Below are 22,633 nucleotides of genomic sequence, written 5' to 3'. Positions count from 1 at the left end.
AATGCGATCTGTGATGTTCTACTTCTACAGAGAGATAAGCAGCGCCTATGTAGCACCACTCTTTGTATAATCATCAGGTGCCGACGTATTCAAATACCATGCAAAATATTTAGCATTATTTTTTCCCAGTTGTCCTGAAGACTCTTTACCAGCGGGGAGCACTTTTTAAGAACTTGTAATACCATAAAATGTTTATCAAGTAAGCATTATTATTAGACTGCTTGATACTTAAAGGGGACATGTCAACATTTATCCCAATGAAATACCCATGGCGTGTACATGTGCTATAGACACCCCGTTCCGTTTACTAAATTGCTGTATAGAGGAGCGCAGAGACCCAAAGTCTTTCCTGCTGCAAATATAAATGCTGCTTACAGGTCCCGGGATGAGCCGCTTCTTGCAATGTAGCTTTTGTTTTGTGAAGTTGACTGAATGTTCCTCCATTTTCATCTTTACATATAAATACAGACTTGAGAGGAGATTGAGATCTGTGTGTTATGTGATTATTGCCAGTGCTGTTCTCTCATCTGTATTGTGATGTGTTGCAGATGTGGTTGGTGATGGAGAAAGTCTTCACGATTCCCCTAGAGATGAAGCCTTGCAGAATATGACCTCTGACGATCTGCCAGATTCTGCCAGCCAAACGGCTCACCCGCCAGACTCCTCCTACTCCTACAGGTAGGTGTTTATAGGGATGGTGTCGTCTGTCCACCCCGTATAACACCGTTCTTGTATAAATGTGAAGACTTGCATATTCACAGGTTGCTGTGCGCTCTATACTTTGCTGTATTCTAAAGTCCTATTTTTATTTCTATAGGGACGCAAAAAAGAAGTTGCGATTAGCTTTATGCTCTGCAGATTCAGTTGCATTCCCGATGCTCTCCCACTCTACGCGGAATGGTCTGCCCGATCATACCGACCCTGATGGTAACCATTTAATATTTACATTTTCTTACTACTGGACCCTGGATGAGATTCCGAAACAACTAGAATGTAGCCTTATAGGTGTATGGATCAGATGCGCAGTCATTCTTTATAGTCCCAGGTTGTCCGACTCATGCCGACCGTTGTAGTTTCAATTCAGCTGGAGACCATTGATTTAGAGGCTGATGGATAAATCTCTAAATAAGTTTCCAGTCCGAATACAGTGACCTAATATATTTAAACTTTGCCAATTACTCTGCACAAGGGTTGGGGGGTTGGGGGGGGGGGGTGTTATTATTTTAGCGCCGTTTTACTTGAATTTTTATTTTGGTTCTGTTCACACTGGCGTCATGGCTTCTCGTTGCGGTTTCCATAGTTTTGACTGCAAGAACAACGCTGTAAGCTGTGCTGTTCTTGCTGTCAAAAGTGACCGTATCCCTGGGTGAGGCTCTTGACACAGATTGGGACAGTTTTTCTATTTTTATTTTTATTTTTAAATTTAGTTTTAACTTGTTTTTGTTTTTTGTTTTTTAATTCATATATTTATTTGTTTTTTTCAGACAATGAGATTGTATGCTTTTTAAAAGTACAGCTGGCCGAGGCTATTAATCTACAGGACAAGAACCTCATGGCCCAGATTCAGGAGACCATGCGCTGTGTGAGCAGGTTCGACAGCCGTACTTGCAGCAAGATCCTTGCATCCATAGCAGAGGATTACAGGTATGGAAAGATGTGTAGAGGTGCGGGTGTGAGGGCACAGTCCACCCACTTGAAGAAGCTAGCCGTCTATACAGCTGTAAAAGATGGTGAAAGAGATGGCTTAAAGAGGCTCTGTCACCACATTATAAGTGCCCGATCTCCTATATAAGGAGATCGGCGCTATAATGTAGATGACAGTAATGCTTTTTATTTTAAAAAAAAGATCTGTTTTCACCACTTTATGAGCAATTTTAGATTTATGCTAATGAGTTGCTTAATGCCCAAGTGGGCGTATTTTTACTTTAGACCCAGTGAGCGGTGTACATCCTCTACATGTGGCTCTGCCTCCTGGAACACGTGGTAAATAGCCGTTATTGCTGGGGACGCTTCGGCTAACAGGGAAAACGTAATATTACATTCGTCCGCCAAAGTAGAAGCCTCTCCTACTTGCTCTGGCACATGAGCGCAGAACTCCACTGTATAAAGTCCATATGCCCCGATAGAGTATATTGACAGGCGTTGTCTTTATTAGACAGGAATATTATTTCATATACTTGCTTTTCTGCTGGTTATTGTAGGAAAAGAGCCTCATATATTGCGTATTTAACAAGATGTCGCCAGGGGTTACAAGGCACACAGGCTCACCTTGAACGACTGCTGCAGAGAGTTCTGCGTGATAAGGAGGTCTCTACGCGTTACTTCACTACTGTTTGTGTTCGGCTGTTATTAGAGAGTAAAGAGAAAAATATCCAGGAGTTTATTCAAGGTAAATCTAGTTCTTTGTCAAATCTCAACGTTTCCCTCTGTGTAACGGGTAGGAAGGCAAATGTAAAAAGGATTTTCCATAAAATGGAGCATTGTAAGAAAAGCTTACATATATTTATAAAGACCGCACAATAAGGGTATATTCACACGGTGCGGTCGTATTGTTTTTCCTGCGATGTTCACACACCCTAAAGATGGCCGGCGTTTACAATTCATATTAACACTTGTGGCTTTATCTACATTTATGTTGGGTTTATACGGACACTGGGTTTATTTATTACTAGAATACAGACTTATTTTAAGATAAGTTTATATCCAATTACTTACAGTATCTGATGTTACATTTACCATTCAAACCTATTCTGTGTAATGGGAAGCTTTAGTAGGATTGCATGCTTTATGCCAGATGTCCCCAACCATTTCTATCTTGAATGTTTATTATGAAAGAGTCTACTAAAGATACACTACCGTTCAAAAGTTTAGGGTCACTTAGAAATTTCCTTATTTTTGCAAGAAAAGCACAGTTTTTTTTCAATGAAGATAACATTAAATTAATCAGAAATACACTCTATACATTGTTAATGTGCTAAATGACTATTCTAGCTGCAAACGTCTGGTTTTTAATGCAATATCTACATAGGTGTATAGAGGCCCATTTCCAGCAACCATCACTCCAGTGTTCTAATGGTACATTGTGTTTGCTAACTGTGTTAGAAGGCTAATGGATGATTTGAAAACCCTTGTGCAATTATGTTAGCACCGCTGTAAACAGTTTTGCTGTTTAGAGGAGCTATAAAACTGACCTTCCTTTGAGCTAGTTGAGAATCTGGAGCATTACATTTGTGGGTGCGATTAAACTCTCAAAATGACTAGAAAAAGAGAGCTTTCATGTGAAACTCGACAGTCTATTCTTGTTCTTTGAAATGAAGGCTATTCCATGCGAGAAATTGCCAAGAAACTGCAGATTTCCTACAACGGTGTGTACTACTCCCTTCAGAGGACAGCACAAACCGGCTCTAACCAGAGTAGAAAGAGAAGTGGGACGCCCCGCTGCACAACTGAGCAACAAGACAAGTACATTAGAGTCTCTAGTTTGAGAAATAGACGCCTCACAGGTCCTCAACTGGCAGCTTCATTAAATAGTACCCGCAAAACGCCAGTGTCAACGTCTACAGTGAAGAGGTGACTCCGGGATGCTGGCCTCCAGGGCAGAGTGGCAAATAAAAAGCCATATCTGAGACTGGCCAATAAAAGGAAAAGATTAATATGGGCAAAAGCACACAGACATTGGAGAGAGGAAGATTGGAAAAAAGTGTTATGAACAGACGAATCGAAGTTTGAGGTGTTTGGATCACACAGAAGAACATTTGTGAGACGCAGAACAACTGAAGAGATGCTGGAAGAGTGCCTGACGCCATCTGTCAAGCATGGTGGAGGTAATGTGATGGTCTGGGGTTGCTTTGGTGCTGGTAAAGTGGGAGATTTGTACAAGGTAAAAGGGATTTTGAATAAGGAAGGCTATCACTCCATTTTGCAACGCCATGCCATACCCTGTGGACAGTGCTTGATTGGAGCCAATTTCATCCTACAACAGGACAATGACCCAAAGCACACCTCCAAATTATGCAAGAACTATTTAGGGAAGAAGCAGGCAGCTGGTATTCTATCTGTAATGGAGTGGCCAGCGCAGTCACCAGATCTCAACCCCATAGAGCTGTTGTGGGAGCAGCTTGACCATATGGTACGCAAGAAGTGCCCATCAAGCCAATCCAACTTGTGGGAGGGGCTTCTGGAAGCATGGGGTGAAATTTCTCCCGATTACCTCAGCAAATTAACAGCTAGAACGCCAAAGGTCTGCAATGCTGTAATTGCTGCAAATGGAGCATTCTTTGCCGAAAGCAAAGTTTGAAGGAGAAAAATATTATTTCAAATAAAAATCATCATTTCTAACCTTGTCAATGTCTTGACTATATTTTCTAGTCATTTTGCAACTCATTTGATAAATATAAGTGTGAGTTTTCATGGAAAACACAATTGTCTGGGTGACCCTAAACTTTTGAACGGTAGTGTATGACCTTGTGGTATGGCCCTTACCTTAGCGTTAAATGCCAGCGATAAGTTGTCCTGGAGATGACCTCCCTGGTGTCACTAGTGCACAATAGTATCTATATCTACCGACCGCTGGAGAGCAATGAGGTTGGGGTACAGTCCTGAAATGTGGGAAAGGTAGTACTCCTATTACATTGCTACGGTAGATGATGCTTCTCCAGTGTGCGTGGATTTCACACAGTGGCCCAGACTTATTGTGAAGTTTACCTGGGCACCTTCTAATGTGGCGCATATCACACCATGTCTTTCCTTTACTAAGACTGGCATAAGATACGACGGTCTTAGTAAATGTGGGCCAATGTATGAATTTGGATGTTAATGGATGAGGTAAAATCACATTAAATCCAGTGTCCATTAAAATGTACCAGATGTAACATTAACATGGCTCGTATTTGCAGGATGCAGTGGTTTTCATTTAAGTGGAGCAGTTTTTTGGTCTGCACTAGGTTGTATACATCACACGCAGAGGCGGAAACTTATTAAAGATAGTGAAAAGAAAATTTGGAGCAGTTTCCCAGAGCAACCAATCAGATTCTATTTTTTTAGGGAATCTTTGGAAAATGAAAGCAGCAATGTGATTGGTTGCTATGGGCAACTTGTGCCGCTTGTTTTTGCGCTAGTTTTGATATCTCCAATTTTCAGGTACATTTCTAAGATTTACTTTGTGTCCTTCTTTGTCAATAGACTTTCAGAAATTAACGGCAGCCGATGACAAAACTGCGCAAGTAGAGGAATTCCTGCAGTCTCTGTACGGAGCGATGGCCCAAGATGTCATTTGGCAAAATGCCAGCGAGGAGCAGCTGCAGGATGCGCAAACTGCAATTGAGAGAAGCGTGATGAACCGTATTTTCAAGCTGGCCTTCTACCCCAACCAGGATGGCGATGTACTACGTGATCAGTGAGTTGGAGGGAAAAGAGGCAGATAGGAGAAGTGAGTGACAGATGGGAAGGCAGAAGACTTAAAGTGCACCTCTGGTTTTAAGGCCTATTACATAAAAGATCATTGGACTTTGTAAACAGCATTTTCCTTACATATTGTTATTAGTGGGAGTTATTAACATAAGTGCCCCAGAGCCACGGGGAATTTAAAGGGGAAATCCAGTCCTAATAATAATCCGGCATGTCATCCATAGGCACATGTGAAAAGATCACATCGGTAAAGTTTCTATTGGATGCTCAACCCTCCTTGGCACTGCTCATAGATTACTGCTCCTGAAAATCTGACAACATTTTAAGCTCACGGTCATTGGTTTTAATGGACCTTTCCTTGTATCAGATTTCCAGTAATTGAAAGTTCTGAGCAGGGCCAAGGGGGTTTAAAGGCGTTCTCCTATTAGGACATATGGACGACAGAGGCCGGTCCCCCGCTTGGGAACGTCTGTGTGCTATATGGACGACCGTTCGTTTGAATGGCCAGGATGTAATGACACATGTATGACTGGCGATGGCTTCCCCCGCAATAACAGCTGTTTGCCACCAAAACTGGTTAGTACAGATTGTCCTATATGAGCCATCATGACTGGTCTGTTAACAATATATGAGAATTTGTTTGACAATGAATTTAACAAAATGCCATTGAAAAGAGACCTCAAAACCAGAGGTATACTTTAAAAGGGTTTTACAGTCTTATGTAAATAAAGCTTAATCATTTTATAATTCTGGATCTTCAACTTTCTAATATACATTGTTTTTCACAATCTCTGCTTACTGTCAGTTAATGGGAAACCATGCTTCTATCCAAAGGCTAAAACCATGTCCTGAACTAGTCCCCATAGCACAGTTGATTAGTTTTACAGTATAAGTCCGCATTCAACCAGCTGTGATATACAGACTGCGTGTCGGCCGTATTTCCCGGACCAACCACGTCTAGGGAGCCGGGCTCCTAGCGTTCTAATTATCTATATACTCCAAGACGGAAAGGTGCGGCTGCTGTGTTTAGCGACAGAGTATTGCGTATGTGGATACATAAATCAAACCCACAGTTGTGTAAGCAGGACAAGGTCACGGTAAATGGGAACAGTCTTTAGGCCTGATTCACATGAGCGTATTTTACGTCCGTGGGGCCGTTGTTTCATCGGACCGTTGAAAAATAGAACATGTCCTATTTTGTTCCATTTTCACGGATCCCTGCACAGACTGAAGTCTATGGATCAACCCCCCCCCCCCCCCAGCACTGATCTGAGACCCCCACCGTTCGCTAAAACGAAACGGCAGACTTTCTATTGAGCCCGTACCCCACACACTCCGGCTTTCCGAGGAAGTTTCTAAAGTTTTGTTTTAAAAAAAAGTTTAGACACCCTTTAACATGATTCCACGAGCTAAGCTCAGCTCTTTTATATTCTAGTTCTGGCAAGCGTGTAAAGTCATGGCGTATCACATGTAATGGTTAAGCTTTATTTTCATAAAATCCCTAAAAATAAACAAAAAAAGCTTTAAATGTAAGTGAGTAAATGATAGATGAGAAATGAAATACATGATTTACTTTTACAGTGTCAAGCAGAAAGTTTTATACTGCGTCATAATAATATAAGAAGGGTAAACCATTTCTGTGGGTGCTGATACGTGATTGTGCCACGCTGCCGGCCTTCATGTGTGTCCTGTCAATGCGCGGTGGTCTGTGGCGAGATTTCATGAGGCAGAATAGGTTTGCACTATAATTGACTCCTTTTTTTTTTTTTATGCTTCAGAGCTGATTCACGAACATTAACCAATACAAAGGGGAGAGATTTATCAAAACTGGCGCAAAAGAAAATTGCAGTGGTTTCCCGTGGCAACCAATTAGATTCTACCTCAAACTTTTTCGACTCTGGAAAATGAAAGCAGAAACTTTTGTGCCAGATTTTGATACATCTCCCCCAATGTTTGCAATTCAAAATGGCCATAACGGAGGGCAAGTTAACTGTGATATCACCTCTGGGACCGCTGTGGGTTGTCCCTCTGCAGGACAATGTCACGATCTGCTGCGAGGAAGCAGTCATTTGCCCTCTGGTACTGGCTTTTGGTTGGATCTTTCAGTATTAAATCATCGCTTTTTGTGCTCCTTTTTAAAGGGGTTTTCCAATTTTATGTTAATAAAGCTTTATTATATGGATCAAGAGTCCGCAAACAAAACTTTGAGGAAGGAAGTTGTATGTCAGTGAATGGCAACATTCTTGTTTACATTCGGAGGCAGAAAACCTACATACCTAGTCCTGCTCTGAGAAGTGTATACAGTCTAGACAATACATCAGCAGCAGCTGCACAAATCTCTAATAGTTTGCTACAATGTATCAGTCAGGAGTCCAGGCTGTTGACTGCGCGTGAAGCAGAAGCGCGCTCAGGAGACGACCGGGTCCAGGCGTGAGCTGTACTGTGAAAAGTCCAGGGTGTACTGCGCATGTGCCCATTATGAAGCAGAGCTGCGCGCGATCAGGAGACTATGGGGTCAGTCGTGAACTATTCGGGTATGTTCACACACCGTGACCAAAACGTCTGAAAAAACGGAGCTAATTTCAGGCGAAAACAGCTCCTGATTTTTTTCTAACTTGCGTTTTTCGCTGCGTTTTTTACGCCCGTTATTGGAGCTGTTTTTCAATGGAGTCAATGGAAAAAAGCCTCCAAAAACGTCCCAAGAAGTGACATGCACTTCTTTTGACGAGCCGTCATTTTACGCGCCGTATTTTGACAGCGACGCTTAAAATAAAGGCTTGTGGGAACAGAATATCGTAATTCCCATTGAAAGCAGTGGCCGGATGTTTGTAGGCGTATTAGGGGCGCCTGAATTACGTCTGAAACCACTGCGTGTGAACATACCCTTACATTCCCTGGCCCGTCAATGAATCAATCAATGAAAGAAGGCAGAGAATTTTGGAGCAACGGTAACGCCCTCGTTGCTCAAATACTCATTTGCATATACTGAATAAGGGTATGTGCACACGCAAACTCAAACGTCTGAAAATACGGAGCGGTTTTCAAGGTTTTTAATCATACTCGCATTTTTTGCTGTGTTTTTTACCGCCGTTTTTTTAGCTGTTTTTTTATAGCGTCCATGAAAAACGGCTGAAGAAGTGACATGCACTTTTTACATTTTATTTAATTGTGTTCTCATGTTTTACTATTTCATGTATTCTTAGGCTGGGTTCACACGACCACATTAACGTCCGTAATGGACGGACGTATTTCGGCCGGAAGTCCCGGACCGAACACAGTGCAGGGAGCCGGGCTCCTAGCATCATAGTTATGTACGACACTAGGAGTCCCTGCCTCACTGCGGGACAACTGTCCCGTACTGTAATCATGTTTTCAATACGGGACAGTAGTTCCACGGAGAGGCAGGGACTCCTAGCATCGTACATAACTATGATGCTAGGAGCCCGGCTCCCTGCACTGAGTTCGGTCCGGGACTTCCGGCTGAAATACGTCCGTCCATTACGGACGTTAATGTGCTCGTGTGAACCCAGCCTTGCTTTTACTTCTCTATGGGGGCTGTCATTTTTTTTTCTCATTTCTGTATGTGTCGATTAACGACACATACAGAAATGCTCTACGACACATACAACCTCATAGAGCATGCGAACGGGAGCAGTTCCATTCTCAGTTGCGTGCGCCGTCTGTGTGGGAACAACGCATGCGCCGCTCCCAAATGGACCAAAACAAAGCTCGTTCGGAGAGCGAAATCCGGTGCCATTTTCATGTGGACCGGAAGCTGTTGCCGGACAGTAAGATGACGACTTACGGCCGCGGCCATATGTTCAACGAAGCGAAGGCGCAAGGAAGAGCAGCGTAGACCAGCGGAGGCGGCGGCAGGAGCAGGTAATTTATGTTTGTGTATGATGTGTGTATTATGTTCGTGTGATACTTTCTGCCGAGCCCTGTATCTAATCCTCATACACTGTGCAGTTGCTCAGAAAATGGCGGCACACAGTGTAGGAGGTTTGAAGACATTGAAACCCTTCCTTCTCCTGGCACTAGCCAGAAGAAGGGAGGGGGGATTGTGTGAGTACACTAGAGGAGAGTGTGTCCACCCCAAATTTGCAGCATAAATCAATGAGGTTGCTTAAAGAGGCTCTGTCACCAGATTTTGCAACCCCTATCTGCTATTGCAGCAGATAGGCGCTGCAATGTAGATTACAGTAACGTTTTTATTTTTAAAAAACGAGCATTTTTGGCCAAGTTATGACCATTTTTGTAGTTATGCAAATGAGGCTTGCAAAAGTACAACTGGGCGTGTTGAAAAGTAAAAGTCCAAGTGGGCGTATATTATGTGCGTACATCGGGGCGTTTTTAATACTTTTACTAGCTGGCAGAAGCTGGGCGTTCTGAAGAGAAGTGGATGATACTTCTCATCAGAACGCCCAGCTAGTAAAAGTATTAAAAACGCCCCGATGTACGCACATAATACACGCCCAGTTGTACTTTTACTTTAAACACACCCACTTGGACTTTTGCAAGCCTCATTTGCATAACTACAAAAATGGTCATAACTTGGCCAAAAATGCTCGTTTTTAAAAAATAAAAACGTTACTGTAATCTACATTGCAGCGCCTATCTGCTGCAATAGCAGATCGGGGTTGCAAAATCTGGTGACAGAGCCTCTTTAACCACAGTGACCATGCTGCAATTTTGGGAACTGCTCCCTCTAGTGGCCAGCACATGGAAATGTTATAAATTAGAATCTAATTTATAATATTTCCTGACTTGTGAAAAAAATTAAAACAATATGTAATCACTTAAATACTAATTGTTTAACTGAAAAAGGAAATGTATCGCTAGAAATTATTATTATTTTTTTTTAAGGAAGGTAACAGGAGGGTTTGGTCTATTTAGTCTATAATTACTTGTCTTGTGCAGAATTTATTGGGGGTTTTTTTTTTTTTCCTCCAAACAGAGTGCTATACGAACACATTCAAAGATTGTCCAAAGTGGTAACAGCTAATCACAGAGCTCTACAAATACCTGAGGTCAGTTTACAAGCTTCAAGAATTGCATGGTTTTAATAATTCGTATAATCCCTAATTTGTGCTTGGACTTTTATAGGAGTCTGACAGGGGCAGATAAAACCTTTGTCCCAGTCTACCCTTTTAATGTGTCTGGCCAAATCATATGACCATATGATATCCTACTCTATAGTAACAAAGTTGTTAACTTAATTGTAGTGAACTTTATCTGCAGCCACCACTAGAGAGGGCTTACTGTGTTATGGAGTTTAGTGTATAAACATTATGCAACGCACTCCTAAGCTCCCCCCAGTGGTGGCTGCAGGCAGCCAGAATGTTACTACTTGGTGTACGGGTTCAATAGAAAGTCTAAGTCCGTACACCAATTGTTCAACTTTCCCAGAAAAGCAGATCCGAATAGAAGCGCTCAGGTCTCGGTGCTTCGACCCCCACCTATCAAAACTTATCGCATGTCATTATGACATGTCAGAAATTTTCTGAAAGTTTATTTACCCTTTAAGGGTATGTTCACACAGTGTTTTCAGACTAAATTCGGGCGTTTTACGCCTCGAATTACGCCTGAAAAAACGGCTCCATTACGCCTACAAACATCTGCCCATTGCTTTCAATGGGTTTTATGATGTTCTGTTCACACGAGGTGTTATATTACGCGTCGCTGTCAAAATACGGCGCGTAAAAAGACGCCTGCGAAAAATAAGTGCATGTCACATCTTGGGACGTTTTTGGAGCCGTTTTTCATTGGCTCCATTGAAAAACAACTCCAAGAACATCCGTAAAATACGCCGCGAAAAACAGGAATTGCTACAAAAACGTCTGAAAATCAGGAGCTGTTTTCGTATTTTCAGACGTATTTTGCTAAGCCGTGTGAACATACCCTAACTCTGTCTGCAGGTGATTTGGAGCTCTGACGTAGGTTAAAAAGCATAAAATGAAATGGTGATCAAGGGTGGACATTCAATTTAAGGATATTTCCACCAAAACCTAAAACTTCAGTACCTTAAATATTTCAACATCCACCAGAAAAATGTATGGGCTGGAGGAAGCGTAGAGGTTCCTGCAGATGTGCTGAATAATAACATCCTTGCTTGTGTTGGCTTCTATTAGGTTTATTTGAGGGAAGCTCCATGGCCTTCTGCACAGGCTGAAATCCGTACCATTAGTGCATACAAAACCCCCAGGGACAAGGTGCAGTGTATCCTGCGCATGTGTTCTACCATTATGAACCTTCTAAGTCTGGCCAACGAGTATTCCGTCCCAGGAGCCGATGATTTTGTCCCTGTGCTGGTGTTTGTCCTTATTAAGGTAACCATTTAAAATCTTATAACTGTAACACTCTCTTTTTATTATGAGGTTATAAGCTGCTTTTGGTTTTTACCAATTGTCCGTTTTTGTATTGTTCTATCACCCTTGCCACCACTTTCACAGTTCCATCCCCCTTTTTGAAAAAAAAATTGGGGGTTGGCTCAAGAGGGGAATGGGTGTGACAAAATATCCATTAAAAAAATTCCATGATGGAAGAAAATAGAAAATTACTCCGCTAGCCTCTTTTCTTATGCCCACATAAAAGTTAGAGGGCTTTTACAGGATATGACATTGATGGCCTTTCTTAGGGTGGGTCATCATTGTATTATAGGTGGTGTCCCACCCCCTGGCCCGCCACCAATCAGTAGGACTGCGCCGCTCTCTTTACTGTAGTACCAAGTGAACAGGTCTGAGTTGCAGTTCCAGTAATGGGACTGTGGCGCTCCCCTTGAACGGTGTATGACTGGATGTATGTATAGTATGAAGCAATCACTTCTCATTTTTGAAGAGGTCTTTATAACAGGTTATTACTGTTCACTTTTTTTAGGCCAACCCACCGTGCCTCCTGTCCACTGTACAATACATCAATCATTTCTATTCAAACCGTCTAACTGGAGAGGAGTCGTACTGGTGGATGCAGTTTACAGCTGCGGTGGAGTTCATTAAAACCATTGATGAGCGCAAGTAAAGTTCGCCAGCTGCTTTAAAGAAAAAAAAAAGTGCCGCCTGCCTGCCAGCAGTGGGCAGCAGAGACCAGCTTCTTGTATCATAACTGTACAGAGAGGAGTTGGTGTAACCTTTCTGGGGTATTCGAGGCCTGCGGTGCGTTGTTTTCTCCTTCTTGAAGTCCCCCTCCCCCTTTCTAATACTGCTTTCTTTTAAACAAACTTAATACTAAATAGAAATTACATTTACTTTGCAGGCTTGGATTTTTATTTATTGTGGTTTTTTTTTTGGTTTAGAAAAAGGGACCACATTTTCAAGCGTTTTAGATACAGATACAATTGAAACTGTTACCGCAGTGTGGCAATAATAAGAATATATGAAATCTCACTTTACTGCCTGTTGGGAGTGAAGTGCCTCACCGCTTAATCATGGACACTCTGTTTTAGGCCTCATTTACACGAGCGTGTGCGTTTTGCGCGCGCAAAAAACGCTGCGTTTTGCGCGCGCAAAAGGCACTTGGCAGCTCCGTGTATGATGCGCGGCTGCGTGATTTTCGCGCAGCCGCCATCATAGAGATGAGGCTAGTCGACGTCTGTCACTGTCCAAGGTGCTGAAAGAGCTAACTGATCGGCAGTAACTCTTTCAGCACCCTCGACAGTGAATGCCGAACACAATATACACCAACCTGTGAATAAAAAAAGACTTTCATACTTACCCAGAACTTCCTGCTTCCCCCAGTCCGGGCTCCCGGCCGTTGCCTTGGTGACGCGTCCCTCTCGTCATCCGGCCCCACCTCCCAGGATGACGCGGCAGGCCATGAGACCGCTGCAGCCTGTGATTGGCTGCAGCCTGTGCTTGGCCTGTGATTGGCTGCAGCTGTCACTTGGCCTGAATTGTCATCCCGGGAGGTCGGACTGGAGGAAGGAGCCGGGACTTATCGGTAAGTCAGAACTTCTGTTTTTTTTTACACGTATATGTATATTGTGATCGAAAGTCACTGTCCATGGTGCTGAACCAGTTTAAGTCTTTGAGCACCGTGGGCAGTGACTGTCTCCTGACGTCGCGTACCCGAACATTTTTTGCCGGGTTCGGTTAAAACGAGTTCTGCCGAACCCGGTGAAGTTCGGTGCGCTCATCTCTAATTTGACACTCCGTTTGGATGTTTGTAACCAGAAAAGCACGTGGTGCTTTTCTGTTTACATTCATCCTTTTGACAGCTCTTGCGTGATTTTCGCGCATGCAACGCAGGACCGTCAGTGTGGCATGCGTTGTTTTCACGCACCCATTGAAGTCAATGGGTGCGTGTTGCGTGAAAAACGCAAGAATATAGAACATGTCGTGAGTTTTACGCAACGCACTCACGCAGCGCAAAATTCACGCATCGTCTAAACAGCCCCATAGACTATTATAGGTGCGTACGACACGCGTGAAAAGCACGCGCGTCGCACGCGCGTATAATACGCTCGTGTAAATGAGGCCTTAAAGCGATGCGGTTTACAGTTACAATTTTTTTTTTCTTGACTTGCCAAAAGTAGATCGTGTATGAGATTTTTTTTAAATCCAATTCCGCTATAATTTTGGAAATATAAAATGGCAGGATTTTAGTTTTGGCTCCATAATCAAATTACCAGCCATCCAACTAGAGTAGGAGCCGTCATTTTGTAATTGAGTATAGTTTAACGTTAATTATTGATATCTCTGAGGCACAATCTATGTATAAAGGCTACTGGTTACTAAATGGCTGACTAGATGCCTGCTGGGAGATTTTAATCAGCACTTTTTGCTGTGATAGAAATATCATAGTCTTCGCTTTATTGTACATGTACTAAAGATAAAACTGTCAAGTCAATCGCTCCTATACAAAATCCTGTAACATAGGTGGCTGAGTAGTATGTATACGTATACATATGGTCAAATTCATTTAATCCGGCGTTACTGGGACGTTACTCACTGGGTTCCGTATCTGCAGAATGTTTAAAAACAGCAAAGTCCCACATAAAATAAACCGTCCGTCTTCCAACTCTGGTTTGTAAGATTCTGGATTATTAGACCAGACTATTGAATCGCGGATTATAGGAATTTAACTTTATATGTGTGCATATCTATACGCATAAATGGCACAATACGTGTAACTTTTTTCTATATTATTACAGAATTTAACATGTATGATCTGCTCACGTAAGCCTGAGATAGCGGAGGACAGATGGTGGTCTTCTGTAATATTTTCTAGGCAGCTACTAGTGTCTCTGCTTCTATTCTAAACTTTCTGTAGGAAACCTGTTCTGTTACACACTATTATTTTCTCAGATTTCTTGAATTGTTTGCTTCTTCCGTTTTAGGTATGTATGATAAAGGGGTTTTCCAGGATCCGTTTATCATGCCCCCCCCCCCCCCCCCTAGAGACAGTGCCGCTCTCATCCATGGGTGGTCTGGTATTGCAACTCATCCCTATTGAAGTGAATTGGGCTGAATCTACCACACCAGATATATGGAAAGAGGCAGAGTTTCTAATAAACAAGCAAACACCATTTAATCCTGAACAACCAGTTTTAAAAGGGAACTTGTCACCAGGAGAGGCCTCTCTTCATTTATCACATTGTATGATGGTCTAATACAATTCTGTTACACTAAACAACAACGATCCCATTGTGGGACTGGAAATTATTTATCATGTCCCCCGTCCCGTCCCCCATTTAAATCCCTGCTCACTGTGGGCCTAAGAGTCCAGTGGGCGGTGCTACTCCGTGCACACTCATACAGGGCAGGCTGTCAATCATTGAGTCACTCCTCCTACTGGACATAAGCACACGGAGCAGGGATTTAAATGAATAAAATACAACTTGTGCTGAATCTTCTCACAAAACAATATCAATCCACTCCTCCTGCTCGCTGCATTGCTGCCATCATATAGAGCAGGGTGTTTGAGGTGACAGGTTCCCTTTATATGGGCATGTCTAACTATTTGTAGCCTCTGATTTAGTATTTAATTGTACAGGTGTCTTAATACAAAGCAAGTCGATCCTGGTGTTAGGTTCTTATAGGCCCAGTTCACACAGTCTTTTGGTGCTGATTTTGAGGTGGGAATAGAGTTTGAATCCGCGCCCAAAAACTTCCGAAACTGCCTTATTGATTTCAATGGAGGGTGGAGGTGTTTGGGTTTTTTTCCCCTTTTTTTTTTTTTTTTTTCCTCCAGTGGCTTCTGGGCTCTCGCAAAAAAAAAAAAAAAAAAAGGGCAACCTGCTCTACCCACGTTTCAGTTTCTGACCTCCCGTTGACATCGATGGGAGGCAGAGAAAGGGTTTTCGCTGTGTTTTTTGGCCACTGTGCTTAATGGCCGCAAAGCAAGTGCAGGCAGATTTTTCTTCCTTCAAAAGAACTCTGTGTGAACAGGGCCTTTAAAGTGAACTAGCAGAACCGGTGTAACACCCCCTTGCACACGAGAGAGTTCGGGCCGTGAAAAACGGTCTGCGTGTCATTCGCATTTCCCGGCCTGAACGGTACAGGTGAACAGGACTCCTGGCATGATAGACATTTTATGATGCAAGGAGTCCCTGCCTCCCCACGGAACTGCTGTTGCATACTGAACAAAATTATACAGTACGTTCCGCGGGGAGGCAGAGACTCCTGGCATCAGATGGTTTATGATGCTTGGAGTCCCGTTCACCTGTACTGTGTTCGGACCTCGAAATACGGCCGACACTGACCGTTTTTTCACTGCCCAAACTCTGTCGTGTGCAAGGGGCAGAAGGCCAGGATAACACAGTTTTGACGCAATTTTTTTGTGTATAAAGAAAAGACTGATGCATTTTTTCTTTTGCGTTGACTCCTGTGTTTGGATAAAAAAAATATTGAGCCAAAAATTGCATCGACTGTGATCCTGGCCTAAATAAAATGTTTGGCTTCTAAAGAAAATGTATATATTTTTTTTTTTACATGTTTCTGGCATTGAGTTAACATTACTTCATTTCCTGATTCATCTCGGGTGTATAAGTTATAATTTTATCACTAAAGAGGCCTCTTACTTGGAAACTTAGCGTTATAAGGTCTAGTTTCGTGAAATGGGTATAGGGGGCTGATGCCGTATAAAAGGGGTCCAAAAATAATACCCCACAAAGCCACAGTATTTAAGTAAAGCATACAACAAACAAAGCTATATATTTAAGGTCTATATATTATATAAATTTTATTCCAAGACTTGAAACATAGAAAACTGGAGTCTAATTTATTATTTTAATGGTGCTGTCCATTGCAAAGCTTGCTTCATTATTGCTGAGACCTACTAGATCCCAACACTGCATGAAACAGCAGGGCTCACACTTCAACGCTGTACAATACATAAAGAAAAACTCCACCTATATATAAAAAAAAATCTATAACCTTTCACTGGTTAAATCTTAAAAAATGCATAAATATGCAAGCACTTGAGTTATTTCCTTCTCCCTTTACATCCAAAGTAAAAGTAAATTTCTGCTGTCACATGTAAACAATGGTCAGCTGTCATACAAATGTCTATTTCTCATTACTCCACCATAAACATGCAGGCTGAACTAAGTGTGCATGTTTCTTTAATGGGGAGCTGGTAACAAGCGGCTGCCCGGCCCTCTTTGGCAGCGGCTGCCCGGCCCGCTTTGGCGGCGGCTTATGTTCTGTGGGAACCGGAGATTGGGTATGTTGAAATCAAACCTGCCTCTGACCCTCATAAACCTAAATTGGCCGAACCCAACATTGAGCCTTTGTGTATGGCCAACTTTAGATCTCACTGTGTCATCTATGCTCCCACAGACACACTGGGAAGCACCAGATGTAGCTTTGAATGTGAATGGAGAATACTTTCCGCTATCCGTAGAAGGAAAGCAAAGTCTTTAAAATCAGCCTAAACGTTGAGCAAATTTGCAAAGTTTATCAAGTTTGTGGACTAAACCAGTTCATGCCTTTTTTATTTGTATCTGAGGCAATACTGTACTAAAACTCCGCAGGTCATGTATTCATGTGGTTGCCTTACTTGCTTCATTATCATGCTCACTGTTGAATGTTACTTTAGGCCACAGTCCATGTAACTGGACAAGTGTGTACTCCTATAAACAGAAAAGGCAAGAGTTTGTGTGGATTTATGAGATCACAGGTTACCAATTCTTTAGAAACCAGTAGAATGGTTGGGCGCATTATTCCATGGGCAGCGCCCCTGCCAAAACACATTGATGTCGAGTTTGCGAGAGTTCTCCTTTTAAATATCATGGTTAATCCGTCTTATAAAGGGATTTGAAGCTTTTATATTTACTTGTTAATAACTGGATACCATTTACAATTTTCTTGCTTTTTTCCTTTAGACCTCTTGAACAGTCATAAGTAGTCCCTGTATGGTTAATGTTTCCCATAATCCTTTCTAAAGAGAACCTTTAAGTATTTTCAGGGTGACTAAACACTGGCCTGAAAAAGATTCCCCTGCTATGCTGTAAAATATATATATTTTTAATGATTCACATGAAATAAAAACTGACAGGGATGCACGGTGTCATTTATTTCAAGAGTCTGATTTTTATTTGTCCTATATGGGGAAAATCCTACAGTTTGTAAAAGAAAAAAAGCTTTATTATAATGAACGTTCTGTACTTGTGTAACTATACGTCACCAGTGTCCGCACATCAAGTACTGCCTGTCCTGGTGAGCTGCCGCAGGTACTAGCCGAGTTGTATTGCGTTTCATTGAAGCCAGCACAGACCTGCCGCCGCTCTGACAGCTCCCTGCTCCCCTGTACATGATGTAGCTGCTTTGCACAGGCAGAATTTTAAGTGAGGGATTTGTATCAAAATGAATACAAGGAAAAATTGAGTAATTTTCCAAATCAACCAACCAGATACAGCCTAATTTTTCAGAAGGTGCAGCAATCTAATTGGCTCCCAGGCAACTACTCTACTTTTCCTTTGCACCAGTATAAATCCGTCAACCGCAGTGTATATTACGAAGTGTTAACACTTAAAGTGTAGCTAAACGTTGGACAAACTTCTGACACGTCATAGTGACGTCAGAAGTTTGGAGTGGTGGGGGTCTGCGCACGGAGACCCCCAGCAATCGCTAGAACGAAGCATCTGAAGCACTCGTGTGAGCGCTCAGCTGCTTCGTGTCTGTTCGGCTGTTTCCAGAAATAAATGTATCGGTGTACGGACTCAATAGAAAGTCTATGAGCCCGTACTCCGATATATCAGCTTTCCAGAAAAAGCCGAACAGACACGAAGCAGCTGAGCGCTCACACGAGTGCTTCAGATGCTTCGTTCTAGCGATTGGTGGTTGTCGCCGTGCGCAGACCCCCACCAATCCACACTTCTGACATGTCACACGTTTGTTGAACATTTAGCTACACTTTAACATATTTACCTTTGTAAGGACCCCCACTGATCAGATATTGGTGGCCTATCCTGCATCAAATTAGTTATGACAGGGCAATATCACCTGACCAGCCTCATGACATCTTTACAGGAAAAATGCTGTAGAGTAGCCAATCGGCTTTACATACAAAACATTTCTCCTTATGGGCAACTAATCAAAAGTTCAAGAGGTTGTTTAGTGGTTGCAATTAAACCAGCCCGCTTAGTGTTAAGGGTACCTGATTGATGCCTAAAGATGTTGGCCAGATACCGGTGCTGTGTAAGGCCTAATTCACATGAGTGTTCGATCCGTGATATACGGTCCACATGTCGGCTGCATTTCCCAGACTGAACACAGTGCAGGGAGCCGGGCTCCTAGCATCATACTTATCTATGACGCTAGGAGTCCCTGCCTCGCTGTGGGAAAACTGTCCCGTACTGTAATCATGGTTTCAGTACGGGACAGTAGATCCGCGGGGAGGCAGTGACACCTATCGTCATATAACTATGACGCTAGGAGCCCGGCTCCCGGCAGTGTCTTCGGTCTGGGAAATGCGGCCGACATGTGGATCGTATATAACGGACCGAACACGCTCATGTGTATTAGGCCTAATGGTATGTGCACACGATAACGGCAATTACGTCTGAAAACAGCTCCTGAATTTCAGACTTTTTTACAAGTGCACGCGTTTTTCGCGCTGTCTTTTACGGACGTAATTGGAGCTGGTTTTCATTGGAGTCCATGAAAAACGGCTCCAATTACGTCCGAAGTGTCCGATACTTATTTGAAGCGGCCGTAATTTTACGTGCGGTCTTGACAGCGACGTGTAAAATGACAGCTCGTCCGCACAGAAGATCTTAAGACCCATTGCAAGCGATGGGCAGATGTTTGCCGACGTATTGGAGCCGTCTTTTCAGCTGTAATTCGGCTGAAAAGAGGTCGTGTGCACATACCCTAAGAGTGTCGTGTACATTGCACAGGCTGGGAGGCCGGCCGCATTACACAGACCGTGCCGCTGCAATGTTTACATGCAGCAGTGCTCAGCTCTGTGGGATGCAGCAGGGAGGGATTTTATATTTAAAACGCCTCTTCTTAATAAAAGTGGACTAGAAAAAAAATATCATCCATCTCAGATCTAGGTAAAGGTTCCAGCTCTGGGAGAACGAGGGTACCCTGTATGTTATCTGCCAGGCAGCAACTGCAGATGACATGGAGAGCTGGCTGTGCTTGACTTTTTATTCAATTCTATGGGGAGTATGAAAAGAGCCTAAGGTGGGACCCCAACCGATCAGACATTTATGGCAGATGTTTATGGCCTATCGAGTAAATTTGAGACTAAAAACCCCTTTAAAGCGTTGTCCCTAATTATAGAACCACGCTACATATGGTATATATTATATAATACACACACACACACACACAACATGGTTAATTATTCAGTGGTTGTAACACTGTCCTATTTTAGGTCAGTTTTACACTAATCCATCCAGACAAAACTGGTTTTATGACCTTGAGTAGATGATGTCTGATTGGTGTGTAAACATTTGTTGGGTGCACTCTGAATATACTGACCTCTTACCAGGACTATCCTTAGAACATGGCCCGGTCCACAGAAGGACTTTCTTACAGGGACATGTGCTACCATTGGGAGGAATTCATTAGGTCATTTTTTTAAAAATATTAGAAAATGACATGACTAGCTCGGAGCTGTAGCAGTTGGGACGGTTTGGTTCCTGTGTTGTCACGGTCTTACAGTTACAGCATATTTAACGTTATTGTCAGGTAGTGTGTCCCATACGACAAAGTTACAGCAGCTTCGATCATTTAAAATGTTGGTGAAATGGGGGCAGAGAAGGAGCAAAGGGGAATGTCTTTCCCTTACTGCTATATTAATCAGATCTGTGTTTTTATTTGGATGGAACCACAGTCCGTTTTCACAGTGGTTTATTGAGCCAAACACAGGAGTAAATACAAAAGTGAAGTATCAGTCTTTACTTTGTACTTTTTTTTTGGATCCAAAACTGACTTTGGCACAAAAAAAATTGCCATGAGAACTGCATGTGTGAGTCCAGCCTAAACGTCAAGGAATATCTGATGTTTTCACCCTCCGTTAGGCTGTGACCGTAACACTGGGTAATCTGGCAATAGACCTAAGGGTATGGTCACATGGGCTATTTTCAGCCATTTTTCAAGCCGTAAACACCCTGAAAAACTGCTTAAAAATGCGGGGGTTGAACGCCTCCAAACATCTGCCCATTGATTTCAACGGGAAAAGTGGCGTTCTGTTCCCACGGGGCGTTTTTTACGTGGCCATTTTTAAAAAAATGCCTTGTAAAGAAGTGCATGTCTCTTCTCGAGCTGGTTTTCATTGACTCAATAGAAAAACGGCAGTAAAAAACGAAAGTTGCTTGAAAAACGGCTGAAAATACGGAGCTGTTTTCAAGGGAAAACCGCCTCTGATTTTCAGACGTTTTTGTAGCGTGTGATTATACCCTAAGATAACCTTCAGCTTAATTGTTTTTAGGCTGACCGCTCTTTCCCAATGTTCCCCAGACTCGAATGGGCATTTTTATTTCTAGCAAAGAGGAAGATAAGTGGCTGCCAGATAGATCTGCCACTGGTTTTCACAGTAAAAACTATAGCTTTAGAAAATTTGAAAGCGAAGTCTGTTACTCACAATTGGGGGATGGTTGGCTTAGGCTGGGTTCACACGACCTATTTTCAGACGTATACGAGGCGTTCTTTGCCTCGGTTTACGTCTGAAAATACGTCTCAAATACGTTGTCAAACATCTGCCCATTACTTTCTATGGGTATAACGCTGTATTGTTCCCACGACGCGTAATTTTACGCGTCGTACGGCAATTACGACGCGTAAAATTACGCCTCGTAAAAAGAAGTGCAGGACACTTCTTTGGACGTTTTTGGAGCTGTTTTCTCATAGACTCCAATGAAAACAGCTCCAAAAACGGACGTAAAAAAAACGCAGCGAAAAATGCGAGTTGCTCAAAAAACGTCTGAAAAGCAGGGGCTGTTTTCCCTTTAAAACAGCTCTGGATTTTCAGACGTTTTTGGTCACTACGTGTGCACATACCCTTACTCAGAGACCGATTCTGACACATCTAGGGTCAGTTTCTGTGTTTAGGAACACTGAAAGGGCAATGAGACATGTTACTTGAAAGAAATGAGGTTTTATTGACCTCTACAACTGTATCATATGGTTATTTATATTCCCTTTAATGGTTGCGTTTCTGGATCACCTTTCATACATTTCATTGTGGGTTTTGTAGGTTTTTCCGTCTTCACCAGGAACAGATCCTCCATTGTCACCTTTACAACCTTTCCAGAAGACAAAAGTAGGGAAATGTTATGGGGTTGGTTACATATATAGTCTGTGCCAACAGTTCTATATAGCTATATATACACACTATGTGTTGTATGGAAAGGTGGAGCATGCTCACTGGGGGGGGGGGTTTGTCTGTCAGACAGTCCTGTCCTGATCTAATCTTGCAGTCAAATTGCCATCTATCGCCTTCCTGCTAACCTATCAAATCTGTTTGTAAAACGTAGGGGGCAGTTGGAAAAGCATGTGTTTGTAGTCTGTTACCATGGAGATACCTAGGTCTGCATGGGAACTGTAGACAAAACAAGATGTTTTCTTATTAATTTTTCCAAAAAATGCAAAGTCTGTGTTTATTACCTGTTTGCCAAGCGCTATTACTTTCTTGTAGGTGGTTGGCAAACGTGTTTGTGGCATAACCCCAAATTACAAATTCTGGCATCTCCTGCTACCAATCCCTCCCTGCCTAAACCCCTCTCATGGTCGTCTAGGACGAGGTAAAGCCCGATTTAACGAATTAAGAAAAAAAT

The 22,633-nt window shown here is 42.6% G+C and overlaps 1 protein-coding gene across 8 annotated transcripts in view; it reads left to right on the top strand.

Moving 5' to 3' along the window:
- The window catches only part of GAPVD1 (GTPase activating protein and VPS9 domains 1), a 74,471-nt gene extending 56,545 nt beyond the window's left edge, over window positions 1–17,926 (top strand). For 7 of the 8 annotated variants that reach the window (XM_075835482.1, XM_075835481.1, XM_075835483.1 and 4 more), the window contains 8 exons: window positions 549–678; window positions 818–927; window positions 1,485–1,644; window positions 2,202–2,389; window positions 5,182–5,395; window positions 10,364–10,436; window positions 11,538–11,735; window positions 12,283–17,926. In XM_075835482.1, coding sequence (XP_075691597.1) covers window positions 549–678; window positions 818–927; window positions 1,485–1,644; window positions 2,202–2,389; window positions 5,182–5,395; window positions 10,364–10,436; window positions 11,538–11,735; window positions 12,283–12,423 — 1,214 coding nt within the window. In that variant the 3' untranslated portion in view covers window positions 12,424–17,926. Of the gene's footprint in view, window positions 1–548; window positions 679–817; window positions 928–1,484; window positions 1,645–2,201; window positions 2,390–5,181; window positions 5,429–10,363; window positions 10,437–11,537; window positions 11,736–12,282 lie in introns of those variants that run through there. The other variant, XM_075835488.1, reaches the window with a different exon arrangement.
- The last annotated feature ends 4,707 nt before the right edge of the window (window positions 17,927–22,633 follow it).

The sequence above is a fragment of the Rhinoderma darwinii genome, chromosome 8 (genome assembly GCF_050947455.1).
Source record: "Rhinoderma darwinii isolate aRhiDar2 chromosome 8, aRhiDar2.hap1, whole genome shotgun sequence".
Taxonomy (NCBI): Eukaryota; Metazoa; Chordata; class Amphibia; order Anura; family Rhinodermatidae; genus Rhinoderma; species Rhinoderma darwinii.
Note: the sequence above shows the minus strand (reverse complement) of the source record. Positions and strands in the feature narration are given on the sequence as shown.